General features: G+C 41.8%; 1 protein-coding gene across 5 annotated transcripts in view; it reads left to right on the top strand.

Moving 5' to 3' along the window:
• The window catches only part of KIAA1217 (KIAA1217 ortholog), a 396114-nt gene that overhangs the window by 298127 nt on the left and 77492 nt on the right, over nt 1–20495 (top strand). For 4 of the 5 annotated variants that reach the window (XM_012731298.1, XM_012731297.1, XM_012731301.1 and 1 more), the window contains exons 4-5: nt 6539–6737; nt 10735–10828. In XM_012731298.1, coding sequence (XP_012586752.1) covers nt 6539–6737; nt 10735–10828 — 293 coding nt within the window. Of the gene's footprint in view, nt 1–6538; nt 6738–10734; nt 10829–19025; nt 19069–20495 lie in introns of those variants that run through there. The other variant, XM_012731300.1, reaches the window with a different exon arrangement.

Here is a 20495-nt window from a genome sequence, read left to right on the forward strand (position 1 = left end):
TTTGGTTGCTGAGTAATATTCCATTGTATATATGTACCACATCTTTTTAATCCAGTCATCTACTTTTGGGCATTTGGGCTGCTTCCAATTGTAAATAAAGCAGCAATAAACAACCCCCCGTCCTCTTATTGATGAACCTTTACTGAGCACATCAGTAAGCATATTTTTGTGCATAAATGTGTAGATGTAGAATTACTGGCTCAACCATCTGTATATTTTGGACACATATTGACAAATAACCCTTTGGAGAAGTGGTATCAGTTTACTCTCCCCACAGTGACTTATGAAATAACCCATTTTCCCAACTCCTGTCAGCACTGTTTGTTTTATTGTAAAAACATTTGTCAGCTCTATAGACGTGAAATACTTTACTACTAGTTTAATTTTTATGGTTTTCCCATTAAGTTAAAAACTGTAAATTTTGCATCAAAGGATACTTTAAGAGCTCTTTATATTTTCAAAACTCTTGTCCTTTACCATAGTTGTAATGCAAGTATTGATTTGCATACTTTTAAATTGGATTTGGAGAAACTGAGGAATTTGAGCATTTTGAATTCTCACCATCATTTGCCGACAGGAACTCTCCCTTCGGAAATATTGGGGAAGGCACTCTGGAAGGCAGGCATGCGTTGTATTACCTTGCTCACACATTACAGGGAGAATCGATTCATGTCAACTAAAAGATATTTGAGCATCTACTTCATGTCCAAGTCCACTGTATCATCACCTGATGAGACTAATAATTATAATGCAGAATGTAATGCTTGCAATTTTAGTAAAACACAGTGTGAACACACATGTGAGGAGAATGTGTTCCTCAATTCTTAATGGAAAAGTGGTGGAAGGATGGGTGGAGGTTGTGCAGAGGAGATAGTGTGCACACCAAGCAGAGACGTGGTGGCAGAGGCACCAAAGCTGATGGCACAGCAGACGGTATGAATGTGCTTGTTCTGTGAAGTTACTTTCATGAAGTTCTATAACTTACCATGTGCTCTAGAAATGTGCCATAATTTGGGCTAATAAGTCAGGAATAAGAGAGTGGAAGTCTGTATGAGTCCATGCAGGCTGCTGTCACAATTTATAATAGGCTGGATGACTTCAACAGCACTGTGTTTCTAGCGTTCTGAAGGACAGGAGGTCCAAGACCAAGGTGCCAGAAGATCTGGGTGAGGAAATGTCCTGCTTTCTACTTTGCAGACCTTCATCTTCTCCTTATATCCACATATGACAGACAGCAGAGACAGAAAACAAGCCCTCTAGGGTCTCATATTGTAAGAGGGCAAATCCCGTCAGGGAGTTCCACACTCATGACCCTACCCCTCCCAGAGACCCCACCTCTACATACCATCACCCTGGAACTGGGCAGGGGTTTTAGTATTGATTTTGGAGAAACACGAACTTTAGTCCCTTGCAAGTCATACTATGTAAAGCCTTGCACCCCATCTTAAGAAAACAATATTGTAAGAGATGTTCCGCATTTTGGAAATGACTGAAATTGAAAAGATTTTAAGGATGTACACACAAACATGACCTGCCCCGTGTACTTTATTTCTGTAAAATGTGACCAAGAGTTCTTGGGGGCAAAAGCCACATGCCTTTGCAGAGTCATTAAAATAAGGACTGTTGAGTGTCTTGGCTCCTCAGAGGATCCAAGCATTGTGAAGTAGTGACAGCCCTTTGCTTTCAAAATTCCGTGTCTTCTTCCTCCTGTCCCAGCGTGTGGATTATTTCTAACCACATGTCATCATTAACTCAAAGACAGAAATTTTTTTTCTCTGCTGACCCTGTCATACATCAACATCTTGAAGCAGATGGTCAGCCTAGAAGTGTGATAAACCAAGATGAGGAGGTTAGGAAGGAGAGAAGTGCGTAATGCAGGGGTTAGAGGTCATATCCTTCAAGGGAGGGTATGGGTAGACGTGGATCTGTGAATTGATTCATTTACTGCCTGGAACTCGTGAGGTACTCAAAGCTAAATTTCCATTTTCCTATCTGTAAAACGGGCCGTAACAATGACCTGATAAGAGAAACTGTGCTGATTAAATGAATTACCCATGGACTGTTTGTGACACCAAGCAGATAGCCTATAAATGCATTTCCCTTCTTCATAAAAGGATTTTATGATCTTTAGTTTATGTTCCAAAGTCCTTTGGACTTCCTCTGGAAATCTGGAGCAGCCAGCACTAACTTGGAACTAGGAAAGAGTGACAGTGTCATCACTACCAATGAAACACCATCATATATTTAAAAAATTCCTTCTTGAGGGAGGGGAAAGAGTGGAGAGAGGGAGGGTGGAAAAAAGAAATGCCTTCTGAGTATAAGCATTGCTACATAACTAAATAGTTGCCTGAACCAAGAAAGCAGACTGCACCAAGTGTAAAAAGCCTGTTTTCTATGTGAAGGCGTCTTTCCCATCTCCTCCGGCTTTGGCGATCTGGAAGTGGCCTCGTGCACCCAGCTGGCAGCTGTGCCGGCCAGACACTGAGGTAACCATGGTGGAGGCCCTAAGCTGTCCACATTCTATTTCAAGCGCAGACGCATGTACAGAATGCAGATGTGGGAATGAAAACCAGGCCAGTCAGGGGAGCAGCCCGTGATGTTTGTCTGTAGTGAGGCCACAGCTGGCCCGCTTGCCAGGGCCTCGCCCTGGTGTGGTGGGCTCAGACCTCAGGAGTGGTGTGGGCCTTTTGACATGACATTAGCAATCACAAAGGACCCTCACTGCATCTCTTGATTAGGGCAGAAGGAACACATGATCTGTGTCAGACTGGCGTGAAGGCTGTTGTTTACTTATGAGGTGTGTAACGGCAGAGAAACTCTGGACAACTAGTTTCCTGGGAGAAACAAAGTGTCGGTACTGTGATGGGTGGAGAAGGGGAGCTGACCTCATGAAGGAAACAGTCACCAGAATGTATTAATACTGACCAGGAATGAGGTTACTAGGCTGTATATGTCATATAAAAAAACTCCCATAGCTGGGAAAGACCCCAAAATGAACATTCATTTTGGATGACTAGTGAATCAGCCGTTCATGCTACCAGCATTCCTTAAAAACCTACTGTCTAATAGGTCCAATCACAGGGTCTAAGAACACCATAGTGGCCAACTACCAACAAGCTCTAAAGAGAAACTCTGACCTCATGAAGCTTATGCTCTAATGGGAGAGACTCACAAGAAGAAATAGAAGTAATTGAAGTATGAATCATAGTAGAGCATGAAAATGCTCAAGAAATGTAAATAAAAGAAGGATGGGGGTATAAAAAAAAATAGGGAGAATAATGCTGGAATGTGGGGTAAGGTATTCTGGGCAGCCTGGCCAAGAAGGTAGCCTTAATGAAGGCCTGTGGATGGTTGGGTTGAAGGAGAAACTTCCTCATGATGATAAAGACGCCCAAAACGTCCCAAATACGCCTTCCCACTACGTGGCTTGTTGATCATTTCAGGTTGCTGTCAGTAAGGGCCCTGCAGTCTCACAAGAAACTGTACCATCCCTTTACTGCCTGGAGGGATGAAAATTGGCAGAGTTAATCACAGTGTGAACTTTTAGCAAAAATAACCATCTAGCAGAGAAATGTATCAGTGTGGCAGGGCAAATATGAGGTAGCAGCAGTCTTTGTCATCTGCATGTCACTCTTCAGCAGATGAGTTCCCTCTCTTCCTTGAAGCACCAAGCCCCTCTCTCTTCCACTCCTCAGCTCGGGACCCACACCCCCATTTTGCCCTGTTGGCTTTGAAACCCACAACTCCAGAAGCATGTAATTAAGTTTTGTTTTCTCCTCTTAACCTGTCTGCTGTTAATTTGATTACTTGCCCAGCCCTAGGAGAATGCTAAGGGGTAGGTGAACGCTTCCCCTGGGCCATGACAGGTGGATACAGATCTAGAAGGAAAACAGATGTTCAAAACTGTTTTTCTTTTGGCATTTGGTTTCTAGGGTGCTGCTAAGAAAGCTAATGTTTTTCTTTGCCCCTGAGCCTGCATTTGTGACTTTTCTCCCCACCTCTGGGGGCTCTCTGGGTTGTCTCGGTGACAAGGCTGAGGTGGAGCACATTCCACATGTCTTTTCCATATCCCCTCATATCCTGTCCTTCTACCTGGAGGGCGGGGAAGGCCTTAATAATATTTTTTGTAAAACGTCATCTGTTTTTCCTGATCTTTTCCCCAAATCCCAATTATTAGGAATTGGGATGCTATGAAATAGTTCTCTGTAATCCTTATTGGTTTTTACCTTCTTCCCATTCTATAATCTTTTTATTTCACTTTCTGACATTTCATTGACTTTTCCTCTTCTTTTTTGTAGAGATTTATTTATTTATGCATACAAGAACTGGGGTACAGTTCAGAGGTATGGCGTGGGTGTGAGTGAAAGGATTCACCAGAGACAGAATAGGCAGATTGAAAAACACTGCTGAAGGGAGCAGTGGGTGAGTCAGGAGAGGTCTGTGCACAATGTGGGTCACTCCCTTGCCGGGGATCAAACTGATGCTGCAGTGGCTGCAGATAGCTTCATAATGCTGTGACTTCACCCTCTGCGCCACCAGCGAGGCCCTGACTTTTTCCTCTTTGCTGAATATTTAGTGTCCGCTCCCATGCTTTCCAGAGCTCACTTTTATTCTCCAAATGTTGCCCTTTTCTTGGACTCTCATCTCTTTTGAGTTTTCTGTTTGTTTGGATCTTCATGTTAGAGGTTTTTATGAAATGTCTGTTAGCTCACAGTAACCTGTTACTGTGTGAGCCAGGGGAACAGTTACCAGAAGTGGAAGCTTTTATTTGTGTGCCAAGATGTTCCACTCTGGGCTTACCTCCAGAACCTGCATCTTACTTCTAAAGCCCACAGGTCTTCTCTCTGCTGGTCAGCCCCACAGAGGGTGCTCTGATTTCCTGAAGTGTCAGCCCTGTTGTCAGCATTTAGTCAGGAAACGCGGCTCCCACCCTGCTCTGTGCTGGCAAGCCAGGATCTAGTCTGTTTCGTTCAACCGCGTCAGCCTTCAGTGCACATGAGAAGTCACTTGGTTGAGTGGGATGAAAAGGGACACGTGGGGGACAGCTCGTTGCACCTTTCAGTCAAATTGAGTCAGACCTCATGCTTTCCACTCACTCTGCCTTCCTGTCTCGAGAAGGCCCCCCCGCCTCATTTCCAGAGTGCCTCTCTCTGGCCATACACGACTTACTGGAGCTCCCCCTAAAGTCTGAGGTGTTAGGATTTTTCTGATCTGCTATTGTTTTCTCTCTCGTTCCCTTGATTATTCATGTAATGCTTTTTGACAATTCCTCATTGCCATTTATTGGCATTTCAAAAGGAAGTAGAGTTAAATTTGTTATACAAACTGCCAAATGTAACCAGAAGTTTTATTTTATTCTCTTAAGTCTCTCCTGCCAAAACTTATTCTAGTAGTTGTAGTCCCTCCTTAGCAAGATTCTTGCAGGAAGTTAGATTCAAATTAAATGTCAAGATTTTGGTGCCCTTTTCAGTTGTCTGTATCTTGGGAACAAGTGACCCGAAACATAGGGACTTAAAGCAATGACAATTGCATAATTGCTTGTAATTCTGCAATCTGAAAGGACTTGGAGGGTTTGTCTCACTTTTGTTCTATATGGCACCAGCCAGGGGAGCTCAACTGGGGCTTGGAGCTCCAGTCTCAAGGTGGTTCACCCCCACAACCAGCACCAACGCATGGCCCTGGCTGTAGAACATTGCTTAGTGGGGGCTTCAGTCAGGGCTTCTCCTCATCGTCATGTTGCCTCCCCATCTGGCTCCACTGGACTCCACAGAAGCTTGATTCCATGAGGGAACATCCAAACCACACTCACCAAGAGAATAAGATCCAGGGTACGAGAACTTACGTCACCTCCATTTCATATCACTCATGCTAATGACCTGTTGGCCTCAGCAAGTCACATGGTGAGGCCCAGACTCCATGTGGAAGAGGCACCAGTACTGGAAGTCATGGTTCATTGGGGGCCACATTTGTGTTTTTCTTTGTGTACTGACTTGTTCTGTTTTATATAGCTGAAGCCAGGAAGGTACTAGACTCTTCATGTACAGAGTTTCATATGGTATAAACATTCAACAAATATGTATTAGAGTCACAGTAGAAATACGGTGGTATTCCACTTAAAATGTTTCAAAATGGACAATAAAGACAAACTGTCTGTCTTGCCCATTGCTATAATTGGGTCTCTAGTTATAAAAGATGTGGGAGAAAATCACACCCTCACAAGGTCAGATTCTTAAATATGCCTTTAAAGGAATTAAGTGTTGTCTTTTGCTTTAGGCTACAGAGGTTAGCTGCTTAGCCTTTTGATTTAAAATAACTGAAAATTAGCCCCTTTAACACCTGCCTGGATGCCAAAGAATAAAAGTAGATACTTACATGTTAACCAGTGGGTGCATTCCTGGAAAATTCCAAAGATGCATTACATAGTTCCCCATACTTGTCCTAACCATTCCTGAGAACGGTAGGACAGAAGTGGCTTAAGTTGTGCTGCAAGTCCTGTCCGCCTTGATCTGTGACTGTCATTTTGTTCCCTGGCCTGCAGGGGTCCTCTATCTCCAGTACGGAGATGAAACCAAGCAGCTCAGGATGCCGAATGAAATCACAAGTGCAGATACAATCCGTGCTCTCTTCGTAAGTGCCTTTCCACAGCAGCTCACCATGAAAATGCTGGAGTCGCCCAGTGTCGCCATTTACATCAAAGATGAAAGCAGAAATGTCTACTATGAGTTAAATGATGTGAGGTGAGTCGCCACGCCTTTTGTGACTGTGTCCGCCATATGCATTTGTAACCGCTAGCATTTACATCATGTCCTAATCTCTCCTTGGCTCAGTGAAGAAAATACAGCCATCATTCTGATGGGCAGACTTACTTTAAGTTCACTGCCGATTCATCTGTAAATTATTTGCAAGCTGCAGTTTGCATTTCTGAGAACAGACCCTTTGCACATGGATCTCTGCCTATTACACCTGTAAAGAACATTAGAGATGATTCAGAACCATGTTTTTTCTGAGTTCAGGAAACTCAGACCCAGAGAGGTAGTGGAAAGACTTGATCAAGATCCCAAGAGTGGAAACCAGTACTTACTACCGGAACTTTCTCAACTTCCTGCTCCTTCCCTCATAGAGTGTGACTTTAGGCCACAACCCCACTGTGGCATTATGTATGTAACGGACTTAGAATACAAGCAGTGACCGCCAATAATAGGTACTACTCACAAGGGAAGGGTTTGAGAACACCCTTAGAATCCATTTGTTTCTTAAAGAAGTGACTTTTACCAAAGATTCTCACTTTTCAAGTGGGTTTCTCCAGGGTCCCTAGAAAGTACTAACATTAGGCTAATCGACTCGTGCTATTAGAAGTGGTGGTGTTGTGTGTAGAGTGGAAGGGACCTAGCTTATCCATCCCAACCAAACAGCTGAAGAAACAGGACATAAATCAACACCAAATTAATTTAAAAAAATAAAAGTAGCTAACACAGCCTCTAAACATTTTAGAACTTATAACATTTTTTAAGGACTTATTTATTTATACATACAAAAACTGGGATACATGGGGTGTTGGTGGTAGAGTGGTTAGCATAGCTTCCTTCCAAAAACTGGGATACAGACAGGCAGATCTACTGAAATACACTGCTGAGAGGAGCAGAGAGAGGTCTGCTGCTGTGGGTCACCTCCCTGCCTGGGGGTCAAACTCTGTGCTGCAGTGGCTGCATATAGCTTCATAATGTTGAGACTTAATCCCTTGCGCCACTAGGGAGGCCCCTTAAAACATTATTTAGTGATCATCCAGTCCTTCCATTTTTTAGAACCAGAAATATGCATAAAGTGAAGGGACTTATTCAAGATCACACAGCCAATATATTTCCAAGACCAGTGCCAAGCTTGACTGTCCACATTTTTGGTCAAAAACTTTCTATTTCATCCATTTGTTTCCCCCAAATTGGGGGGTTCCCCCAATTTGGGCCACACAATTGATATCTGGGTCCCTGTTCTCGGGGGATAACAGGCTGTCTTGTTTCTTTATTATGAAATTAATGGGGATCTCTTTTTAAACAGATGCCTCTAGTGTATAATAAATGTGAAATGATAGATATCAATGGTATTTCTATGATCATTTTTAGGCTTGGGCTATGAGTAATTTAGGACTTGCAAAGTTTGACACACGCCCTGAGGCATAGGTGCTGCATCTGTTACACAACCTTCTGGCTTTTTAAAAGCATGTTTAAATATTCATGGCTATCAGAAAATTCATGTTTGTTTTTGAAATAAATTATTAATCAAGCTGTCACCCAAAAAAAATTGAATTTACAGGGCATGAACTTAAACATGATCACATTATTTCTCGAGCATGTTTGCAGTAATACAATCCCATGTAGGGCTTTTATATGTTGTTTTACAAGGGTCTTCTTCAATTTCTGTTTTGCTGTTAGAGGGACTCAAAGATGTGGTAATAATAAACATGAAACTACACAAAGCTACTTTTGATTATAGAGCTCAAAACTGATGGGGTTATTCAGAGTAGTTGGATTCTACTCTTTTGCAGCCCACCCAAGTATTTTTATATTACAATAAGTTACGATTTTCCAGAGCATCTCCCAAGGTCATCATATTACTATTTGGGCTTCCTTTACACATTCTGTGAGAGTGTCCTGAAGTAGCCACAAAAGAGAGAAAGGGGGGAAGGGCAGAGTAAAAAAACTTATCCAAATTTCCAAACTAAGGTGATCCTGCTGGATGCAAATTCTGTAGAAAAAATAGATAAGAGCAGCTTGAGGGGGAAAGTGATTGCTTAGAACAGGAATCACTTTCAGCTATTATATCTGTAGTTGCAAAAATAACATCTTGGTGGTCCTTCTGCAGTACTAATGCTTGGCATTTGAAAAATCTCAATTAAAATGTATAAGTTAGACATCACGGATTATAAGTTTGTTTATGATTTTCCTTTTCAGTGTTTCTCCTTGAATATAAAAATAGATCTAAAATTTTTAAGTGAATAAAATATTCCTCTGTGGTGATGAATATAATGTTTCTGCCAGATGATCACATGCATGTCTTTCTCAAAGGATTATTCTACTTCTTTGTTTTTAATGCATAAATACCATCAGCGTTCCAGTCAACCTCCCTCTAACCTCGTTCCAAAAAAAAAAAATCCCACCTGTATCATATAGATGTTTAACTAAAACCAATAATTTGTATCTTCTAAATTTAGAGACAAATTTTATTTCATCTCCTTCAATATTTTTGAAGTGAGTATATTTGCTGAACATTTGGTTATTTCATCATTGTGTTGGGTTCTCCATATTCTCCTTAGGGAAAATTTACAGGCAGTTCAGGTTGAAATTCTGTGTTGTAATTGTTGCCATGGTAAATGCAATCTGGGCCTTTACTGTTGGTTCATCTTGGATGAACATGTTTCTAAATTAATCATCAACCAACCTCATGTATTTTAAATCCCTTTAGAGTCACACTAAGTTTTTCGTGGTTTTCAGTTTTGTTTTTTTTTTTCCACCTCATCACTGGCGGCTTCCCCCATTACAGGGTGACCTCATTTAGAAACTCCATCCCTCCTCACCGTCTGTGAACTCTTCTCTTCATCATGGCATAGTCCCTTCGCATAACTAGGGCTTGAGGCTCCCCCCTTTAGTGAACTTCTGAGGAACTCCTTGAAATCTGGAGCAACTTAGCAAGCTTGGGCTAGTTACTGCTTCAAAGCAGTTACTGATGGATATTTAAAGAAGAGAAGCAAGACTAGTCCAAGAATCTTCCACTTCTTTTAAACAAAAACACAACCCAATAATCCCAGTGATTGCGATCAGCTCACGAAACGAGTGGCTGCACCTGGAGAAAAGGAACGTGTCTCCCCATTCCTGCTGCCCAGCGCCGGCTGGCTGGAGCCCGGGGTAGCGGGGCTCGGAATGCCTCAGCCGTTCACGGTGCGCCCTGACTGTGCTCGGATGGGACTGCACAGGTGCTCATAGGCTCTTACGTACCCTGAAGGTAGGCTCTTAAAGTCGCGTCAGATTTATGACTTCTGTTCACTTCCTGAGCTCTAAATGCCTCCATGAGAGACAGAGGAGAGGAAGAAATTTTATCTTCTGTTGTTCTTCCTAGCTACCCTGCATGTCCCATAGATGAGCTTGTATATCAGAAGCTGTTTTAAAAAACACATTCTTGAAGTCAAGAAAAGGCATTGTACTGGTTTTGATCTTTGTGGTCCTTTGTTTTTCTGGACTGCAAGTACATGTCCTTGCCTTTGCTGAAATGAAGTGTTTGTTTGCCATGAAATGAAAATATTGGAGGGAAAAAAGGAGTGTTTGGGTGCATTCATTAGATAAGTTGAAAGCGAGGTGTTTAGGCAAAGTAAACAATTAAATATTTAAACATGAACCGAATCTCTTTGAGAGTGTTGCAAATATAGAGTTTTATTGTTTCTGGAGGTGTTAGCTTTCCGGGCTCAGAATCTTGAAAGAAAGTTCAGGCTACCTGATATCTGTGGGTGGAGAACTCTACCGAAAGAATAATACTTTCCCAAGGAACAAAAAAGGGAAGAGCTGAAGTTATTTTTCTTCTTTTCTTTGTTTATTTTGCCTATCTTATAGTAAAAGAACTTTTTGTCCAGTTGATTGCAAACAGCTGCTAGATTATTGATGTCTTTAACCTGGCTCTTTTGGGCCAGCAAAAAATGGGCAAAGTCAGGCTCCTTCCACCTGCCATAGTTATTGATGCTTTTGCTTCCAGGAACATTCAGGACAGATCGCTTCTCAAAGTATACAACAAGGATCCTGCACACGCATTCAATCATACACCGAAAACTGTGAATGGAGACATGAGGGTAAGTGTTCCTGCTCTGGTTTTAATTTAACCTAGCGAGTCTTTTGATCTGTTTTCCTGATGGAATTGTGCCCCACCACCAGGTCTTGGGGGTTCTCACCCTTTATCTTGTCTGAAGGCTCATTATTTGTTCTTGAGTGGAGAAATCAGATGGTCATTTGGGGCAAAGGATTAAAATAGTGCCTGATACCTCCTAATTCGTCTTCAATTGTGGACTTCAGTTTTGTCCAGAAAGATCTTGACGTAAAAAAAGGCCTCAATCCATAATATATTAACTTATTTAGAGGATCTCTTGCTATTTTTTTCTCCAGTCAAAACAAAACACGCAAGCAGTGACAGAAAGAAAAATGTGCACAATTGCGTGTTAAAATGTATTCATGTTCGTAATTCAATTATTTCAAGTCCTAGATTCTCAGTGTATTATTCACCTAATTTGAGACTGTTTGCTCTTACCATGTTAAATATTATCAAATCTTATCTGAATCATGTTGAAGTCATAGTACAAAAATCTTTATGATTTAGGAGCTAAAATGCTGTAGCGTTAGATCAGCTCAGAAGATTATCCATTCAGAGTTCACAGGGATAGTTTGAAGAAAAAAGAACAGGGAAATTGAAAAGGCAGATTTAAAAATCACATTGGTACAGGTCTACCAGAAGGTGTTGAATTTCTAAAAATAGTGCTACCTTCCTCTGCAGGAAAGATAGACGGGGAAAAAAATAGATTGATTTCTCCAGCTTAGGGTGTGCGAATGCAGGCGGTCTAACAGAAAGTGCTAGAGAATTTCTGTGCAATTCTGGAATATGAGTGATAATACTATCAGATCAGAGTCTACACTTTTTCAGAGGTTCTCTTATGTACCTAACTGCCTTTGTCTAAACTGAAGTGTGATTTCAAGTAATGGCTGTGTTGCTACTTCAGAAAATCTTGGATTCTGAGTTTTATTTTTAGCCAGTTACACTTTAAATGTAAACCAGCACCATGTGAAGACTGAGTCATGTTATTCAGGAAGCATGGGCCGAATATTACCCTATCCCTGCCTTTTATGACTTCCTTATTCTTTTTCTCTATGACATCTTCAGAGTCTCTGCTCCCTTGGATAGCTTTATTTTTGATATGTCTTGCCTTGAAACTAGAGTTTCATGGTGCTCAGGATTCTGTTTCTGTATGGAGAGCCCACACAGGGGCCCCAAAATTGCCTCTGAAAATCCTGTTTATGGCCTGGGAGAACACCTGTTTTAACTCTTAAGCAGATGTGGCCCTACACAAGGACCCATAGTGAGCACAGAGACAATCAAATATTAACCATATGGACGACGCCTATTAGAATTCAGAACTTCTGTGATGGGTTTCAGTAAAGTTGTTCTGTTTTTACTTTCAAATCCGACCCTAGTGATCACTTTGACTTGCCCATAGCCTACTTTATACAGCAGGTTTGGGGGAGAAAAAAATCTACCACTGTCCCCAGATAAGGAGGCAAAAAGTATTCACCATCCAACCATAGAAGAACTTTTAGGTGTCAATGAAGACTACTTAGAACTGAGAAGTAGAAAGCAGTTTAAAAAGCAACTAGGTGGGATCATGCCTGCAGCTTGTAACTTGGCCACTGTTCAGATTCCAGAAACTGAAAGACATAGGATACCTTCAGTCTCACCTTTTGGCTTTGCAGATGGGAATGCTCTCCCCTTCCTCGATGAACGTGGCTGCCTTTGCCATTAAAGGAAAGGAAGCTATGCTGAGCCCTGCCTGGAGTACAGCTGCCTGACTCTGTTGCTCAAAGCAAAGAGCTGAAATAGAGAACAGGGCCGGGATCAATTGTTACAGACTAAATCGAGCTTCATGGTGGGTTTAGGGGAGCTCCATCCTTCCGAGTGTGTGCAACATGTATGTGCCCTGAAGGAATTCGATGATAGCTACTTACATGAATGAGTTACGCAGCCTGTGCCTGATGTCATTGGCCCTCACTTACCAGTCTCCAGAGGCTGCTTGCAGCAGACCTCCCAGCTGCCTGCTCATCACCAATAAGCATGCATCGTGGAAAACAGGGACTGGACCAAGCTACCCCAGAGCTTTGCAGTGGCCTCTGAGTTTAATTTCCTGCATGTGGAACAAAAGAAAGTGTAAAACTCTGTATCTAGAATAGTCTGTTCTCCAGAGCAGTGTCTGAGGGCAGTGGCGGTATTCTGGAAGTGTGTTAGACTAAAGAGTAACTGAGGTTGTGGCCACAGTGCTTGGCGTGTCTGTCACGTCTCGTTCGTCTTCAGGCATCTGGCTGAGCACTTTTGAGGCTAGTCTCTCTAGTGAGGTCTGGTTCTCTGCTGGAACGGAGTACACCTATCTTCTGCTTCTTTACATGGCAACACAAGTCACCTTGATTTCATCATGTGGCTTTGGTTTTGCTACATTAGATACACTCCCCAAGGGACTGAGCTCACCATATTGCTTACACACTCATGGGTTGGTTTTTTTTTAAATATATATTTATTTATACAAACAGAACTGGGGTACAGGCCAGAGGTGCAGGGCAGTGAGAACATTCACAGGAGACAGGGTGGGGAGCAGCAGGCAGATCAGGAGGAGTTTCCTATGCCAGATGGATCATTTCTGGGGCTGGAGATCGAACTCGCACTAAAGTGGCTATCGCTAGCTTGCAGTGCTGAGTCCCAAACCAGTACACCACCAGGGAGGGCCAGCTCATGGGCTTTTTAATTCACAGATGGACAGCTCAGAGACGAGCCATGACATTTCATGACTCTCAAAGGGCAGCAGTGGCTGCCTGTCCACTAAACACGTGGCTTTCTCTCAGTTTGGGGATTTCTCTTGGGATTTACTTCCCAAGAGTCTCTGGTCCTATCATTGAGTGTGCTCTTGTGTTCCTTTCATTTTTGCTTAAATGTAGACATCATCCAGACTTGCAGATAGAACACACTCCCCAGATTTGGTCTTGTGGATCGAATTATCTACTAGCGCAAACAGTTCACTGCCCCCATCACCCCCCAGAGCTCTTCCATTTGAAGAGCTGTACCTTACACTGATGAATAGCCTCCTTAGAATCCTTAGTTTCCATTTCACCAGCTTTTCTTAAGGTTTATTTATTTATTTATGCATACAGAACTGGGGTACAGGCCAGAGGTGCAGGGGCGGTAAGAGGATTCACCAGAGACAGAGTGGGGAGCAGAACAGGCAGATCGCCAAAGTACACTGCTGAGGGGAGCAGTGGGCGGGTCAGGAGAGGTCTGCCACGCCATGTGGGTCACCTCCAGGGCCAGGGGTCGAACTCGCAGTGAAGAGGCTGCATTCTTACCCATTGCACCACCAGAGATGGCCCCTTCACCAGCTTTTCTAGCCCCCCACCCACATTCAGACACTACTGAGCTTCCCTCATTCATGGACTTTCTTTCTGTTGCTCCCTAAATGTTTCTCCATGTGTGCATAGTCTTCACCCGTTTTGGTGTGTGTTTCAATTTGCTCTATTTAAAATCTGCAGCTTTTCTCCTGTGATTTTGACCTCACTGCTGATTTAACAATTATGTCAATGCAGACAAGCCTTGAAACTAACCGAAGCCCTGCCATTTCCTTAAACATTAAATGCATCCAACTTCCAAGTGGTTGTCTCCATGGAAATTCTTCCAGTACTCCCAGTGCCTTCTGTTGAAGCAAAACTGTCCTAATCTTCTTTTCTTGCTTGATTTTCCCACCTTCTGAATGATGGATTGGCTCTGGCAGTGCACATGTGTGTGCATGCATATGTGTGTGCTTTAAGGGGCGGGGCGGGGAAGAAGAGGTCTTAACATTAACACGATTGAACATGAATTAGCCATGGTTCATCACTTGCCTACCTCGCGATTCAGGACACTTCCAGCTGTCATGGAGCCTGGTCGTTCCACTCAGCCCCTGTCCACCCCAGTCCTCTTCTAATGTGGCTGGCTCTATGGAGTGTTGGCTAAGCACTTTGTAGGTAATTTCCTTTAATCCTTAAGATGACATTTTGAGCTGTTACTCATACAAGTTCTCATATTTATAGCTCAAACAGTTGTGGAGGTGTCATGCTGGAAAGTTCCCCAGCGCCACAAGGCTAGATGGTGGCAGAGCTGAGATTTGAACCTAAACATTGTGACCCCAGATCCTACGTGTTCTGCTGATGGAGTTATAACGATCACTGTTTTCCTTATGGTCATCTGTGCAACAGCATTTGACCAGTCTCCCCAACTCCAGTCTCATAGCTGCTTCCAGAGTCATCTCCTTAAGTTCGATTTCCCGTTGTGATTTCCCGTTGTGCAAAGAACAGGCGGGTAGTCAGTTTCATCTCCACTCACATGCAAACAGAACCACCCAGAGTTCGCACTCCGTGTGTCTGAAATGCCCTCATGTCTGAAATCCCCATGTCTGCCTTTCAAAGCTCTAGTCACCTTACATACTACCGGACAGTTACCCACTTCCTTCCCGCTGACACAAAAAACCCTGTATTCTTTCTGAGGTCTATTCTGTACTAAAACATCCAAATGCCAGTGTACACCATGTTTGGGTCCTGTCTGGAAAAGAAACTAACTGTAAGAAACCATCTTTGAAATTATTTGGGATATCTCAACATGCAAGGGGAATTAGATGATATTAATGGATAACCAGTAATTCTGATGGATATAATAATGGTTTGGTGGTTATTATATTTTTTAAAAATGAGACACTCTAAAGTATTTACCAGCAAAATGGCAAGATGAATGGCATTTGCTTAAAAATGCTCCAGCAAAACAAACCCAAAAAGTGCAAATAAGATGAAACAAAATTGGCAAATTGTTGGAAAATGTCAAGACTGGATGATGGGAACACATTATGTTATTTTCTCTCCTCCTTCTTATAGCTAAAAATTTCCACAATAAGATTTGTTTTAGAGGCCAAGCGAAAGACTCCTAACATTTCTTTAATGTTATGACAGAATTGATCTCTACCTGGTGGGGAATGTCACACTTAGCTGCATATACATCTCATCCACAAATCAACAAGTTCTTCATAGGCACAGAGCACCTCTTGTTTGTGCTCTCTGTAGCCCTCAGAAAGCCAGTGGTGGTGCTTATCCGTAGTAAATGTAAACACTTCCAGGGTGCAGAGTACTCTAATGATAGTGCTATGAATTCTCTATTATTCCTTTTCCGTCATTAATGAGAACCCAGAGTAAAAATATCTCTCTGTTCTCATCACCAGAAATAGTTGTGCTTCTCGTGGTTTATTTTTATCATATGGACATTTTGAATCTGTATGTGATCATTTTCCCTCTTTGTGTTGCTACTCTAAAGCTTAGAATTAAATTTGTGGTCCGCCCACAGCAAGCATGCAGGCTGTGATGCGGGTATTGTGTGCGCCTTCCTTTGTGGCCTCCCTTTTTATCTTCCTACTTTCTTCTTCCTTTTGTTGTCCAGCCCACTTTGACTTGGGTGCTATAATTTATGTGAATTCTATTAGTTTCATTGTGGAATTAGTCAGCATATAAGTAGAATTCATTCTATGCCATTGTTTCTCTGGGCACAGCTATTAGACCTCTGTGTGTCTGGTTAGTAGGCAATGTGTGAAATGCTTTACATCTTATTTAAATTAGTCAGCAGCTCTGCAAAGTAGCAGCTGATCCCATCTTCACCGATGATGCAGATGAATCCACCGGGGTCCTTCCCAAGTCCACACGGCTGGTAAATGTCAGACATCGTATTTGAACACAGTTCTTTCTGACTCTTCTTTTGTATTTCCACTCGCAAATGTTGACGTGGCATTTCCAGAAAGATTTGAGAGCGCACAAAATATTCTTTTTTAGTATCTGTTTTATTTCTTGACTCTCTTGTTTTAACTTTGCTCTATTGTGACTGAGCCCTTCTAACTTGGCCCTTCTGACTGGGTAAAAAGATACCCCACCAGATAAAAGAAAAAGAAAAGAAAAAAACAAACAAAGAAGATGTATCTATTTAGTATGTTTATGTGAAGTGACCAGGCCAATGCTGCTTTTTCCACTGTTCTTGTTGAGAAAGGTTTGGGGCTTTGGGGGGCCAATGAGCAAACCAATGGGAACAGAAGACATAAGAACCCTGTAGAAATGGAAGTTTCAAGAGACATCCCTCTACTTTCATTCATTCAAGACCCCCCTTGACACCCAGCAGGGGTGGGGGGGGGGAGTTCCTCTTACACACACTCCAGTGATGCTAATTACATTCTCCACCTACCTCTGTGCCATGAAGCCTGCAGAACCTTTGGCTTGTATTTGCTTTCATTTGATTTTCAAAACAATCCGTTGTTTCAGATGTGAAAACTGGGGATGGGGGAGTGAGAGAACTTGCTCAAGGCCCCACAGTGCCTCACAGGTGGGGCTGGATTCAGAACCTAACAGGCCAACTCTAGAACATCCCCCAACCCCACCCCCCTAGTCAGTGGCCATTCGGGCGTCTCAGCAATGCTGCCTTCATCGCCAGTGTTGGTGGATGCTGCTTTTGAAGGCTTAACTCAGTCACTCACCTTCACCAAAATTTCCTTATTCCTCTCTTCTCTAAACCCTCACCCCTTCACTAAACTTCCACAAATATCACCTCTCCGCCTCCTACTCTTAACACGCTCTCCTTTTCTTGCCTGCATTAGTGTTTTTGGCATTTACATCTTAAATTAAGTTTCTTTCTAAACTCTAAGCTTCTTAGGGGTAAACTCCCTGGGCTACCCATTTGGAACCCCTTTCCACTCGGAGAGCTTTCCTATCCTTCCTGTCTGTCAATAAATCTCTTGCTTTTCTGTAAAACACAACCACCCAGCCAAAAAAACTCCCTAGTCCATTTCCTCTCCCTGCCCAACAGCCATCTTTGAGGAAATTCTCATTGAATGTTTAGTGAAAAAGGAGCTAATTTCTTCATTTTTCCTACCACAAGCAGGTAATGTGTTCTCTACTCCCACTAGTACAGTGATTTGTAAATAGAAGTGTTTATCCTGGTAATTCAGGGTCAACATAAAAAAGATGAATGTCTGTCTACCCAACAAAATCCCCCATCCTATGAATATCCTTTCATGGCATTTTAAAACCCTAAAGTTTAAAATAAGTGATTATTAGAAATGCACATGTCTATCCTTACCGAAAACTTGATTCTCAGGAGTTAAATTCACCTAAGGGAGAAAGCAAGCTAATTTCTAGATAACAAATTAAATAAGACAGTGAGTGTTCTGCTGTAATTATAACTCAGTAGGAAATTCTTGCTTTGGAAGTCAACATAAATATTTTCAAACATGGAAAGGAGAAGAAATGATTCTAGAAGAGCTGCCCTGGATCATGATTGTGCAGGGACCCTCCCCACCAGGGTGAGCTGAGCCTTCTCTGGTCTAGGCACTTGCGAAGATTACGAAGATTCTGAAGATAGGGTCGTGACCATCTAGGAATGGTAACAGCCTGCTCAGATCAGTAATCAGTCATGAAACTGACATCTAAAATTTTCACATCTATTCCTTGCCTTCACTCTATTGTTTGTGTAAATTCACCCTATGGGACTCCCTTATGAGGTTACCCCTAATGATGTCCCATTTATGCTGTGTCTCTGACAGGTGAAAAAGATTTCTGTTGTGCTGGGTGAGGGTTCACTCATTGCATAAATGGCTAGGCAAACATGTTTGAATACAGTGGCAGTCTGGAACAAGGTAGAGATTTTCTTCCTCCCTTGCTGCTTCCAGTTTTTCTTTTATTTTTTAAGACACAAATAGAGTAATATATGCACATCTTATATGTAAGCTTCCAAGTGATACAAATCTCATCTTTCCTGCTGTGTAGCTGCTTGCTTTTCCTTGCGCTTTTTTTTTTTTTTTTTGTCATTGAGAGGTTATGACAACATGAGCCATATTGTATTTATAAACATCACGTGTTTCCTTGATATGGCTTGCAGTTTCTGCCAGACAGAACACATGGAAGAAACATTTCTCGTTAGCTCAGCATTGGTTTTAGTTATGCTGATTTCCGGGACAGGAAAAATGCCTTCCTACTCAGATTTAACTTTCATAGAGTAGAAACAAAACCTCTGAATGTCCGTGAAATAGTTTTAACAAGGGTGGATACTGCTCCTTTAAACCACATATTTTCTCTAAAAGCTTCCTTCTGTAAAAAAAAAAACCCATGCCTTGCATTTAGTCACCATAAAGACAGGCAGAGCTCAACCATTCGAGAGATGGGTGGCTTGAAGATCTCTGCAAATCTATAAAGTTTCTTCTAGAAAATAAAGGTTTACTGAAGATGTAAGGTAAGAACTGTACCTTTATAACAAAATATAATTTTTGGAATTTTTCCCCCCATGCTCTGGCACATCTACATTCACCAGAGTTGCAGCTTCTGTTTCCAGGTTTAATTCAACAAGGGGTTAACATTTTAGGTTTTTATTTTAACTTCTTGCATGCTGCTTGGGAGGAAACTTTTTTGTTGGTGGTGTTAGTCTGTTTCCAAAAGCCTCTCCAGGTGTACTGGACTGTCCTCAAGCTATGAATTTTGTGATCTAGTTATAATTTAGAAAAGATGTAAAATGTCAGCTTCGTTTGCTAGCACAGATCTCTTTGGTTTGTGTGTTTTGTGATAATTTTCTGTATTTTCATGATGATGTTGCCCTGCGTTCAGTTTCTGAGACAAATGTAGAAAATCTGAAGGCGTGGTACAAATGGGGGGATGGAAATTGTATGTGTTATTCAGTATTCTTGGAGAAATTATTTGTTTTTATTTTCCTTGTGAAAATCAGTTTAAAATTCAAAATAAAAAGAGCTCTTGTGAAATCGTGACTTTGAAAATCTTTAAAGAGACATCCAGTAAGCTTTATGAAAAGCATGAAAAACTTCTGTAGTTTTTTGTTTTTACATAATAGCTCTAGGTCCATAATATAAAGTTTAGTGACTGCCGGGAAACTTCTCTGACAGAAATGACATTTTTCAAAGTAATTCTTCTGCCTTATTCTTGTAGTACTATCACAATATTTTCCAATTGTTTTTTTTAGAGGGTTTTTGTAAGAGCTCTATCCTTTGAAATTAATCTGTTTCCTTTTAAAGGTGCATTTGTAGAAAGACCCGCTTATCCATCTTCCTGTGGATGTCTTTATCTTAGTATGTAGATGAGTTAATACGTGTGAGAAACTGTTAGCCAGTGTGGTCTAAATGGTCTTTATTTTTTGATTTAGCCATCAGGAAAACCCTTTGGCATAGGTACTATGTGCCCATCTGAAGGTTGGTAAACTGAGGCTGAGAGACCTGAAGTCTCTCCATTACACACTAACAAGACACAAAGCTGAAGTTCAGTGCCAGGATAGTTGCCTCTGTAGCCCTTGTTTTAGCCACACCATTGGCCAAGAACTCTGGAGCCTGAGACAGATAACTTACCATGACAGTGATCATTATAAATAAGGAAAACTGAAAAATAAGTTATTTTGTATGATTTGGGGATTTTCTTTTAAGATCGGTATCATCTAAAATCAGTAAGAATCTGTAATTTCTTATCCAGAGACCCGGTTACAACTTACTCGGAGTGCAATGATGACAGTGAGCAGCAGATGGTGTGGGGATCGCTTTGGATAAACTATCCTTTCCTCTTTACTGTTTTCTTTCTTTCTTTTTTCTTTTCTGTTTTTTTTTTTTTTTTTTTTCTTTTTACTGTATTTACTGTTTTCTTCTTTGCTTCCTGTGCTGTGTT

This window comes from Condylura cristata, unplaced genomic scaffold, assembly GCF_000260355.1.
Source record: "Condylura cristata isolate star-nosed mole 26May11 unplaced genomic scaffold, ConCri1.0 scaffold00030, whole genome shotgun sequence".
Lineage (NCBI taxonomy): Eukaryota > Metazoa > Chordata > Mammalia > Eulipotyphla > Talpidae > Condylura > Condylura cristata.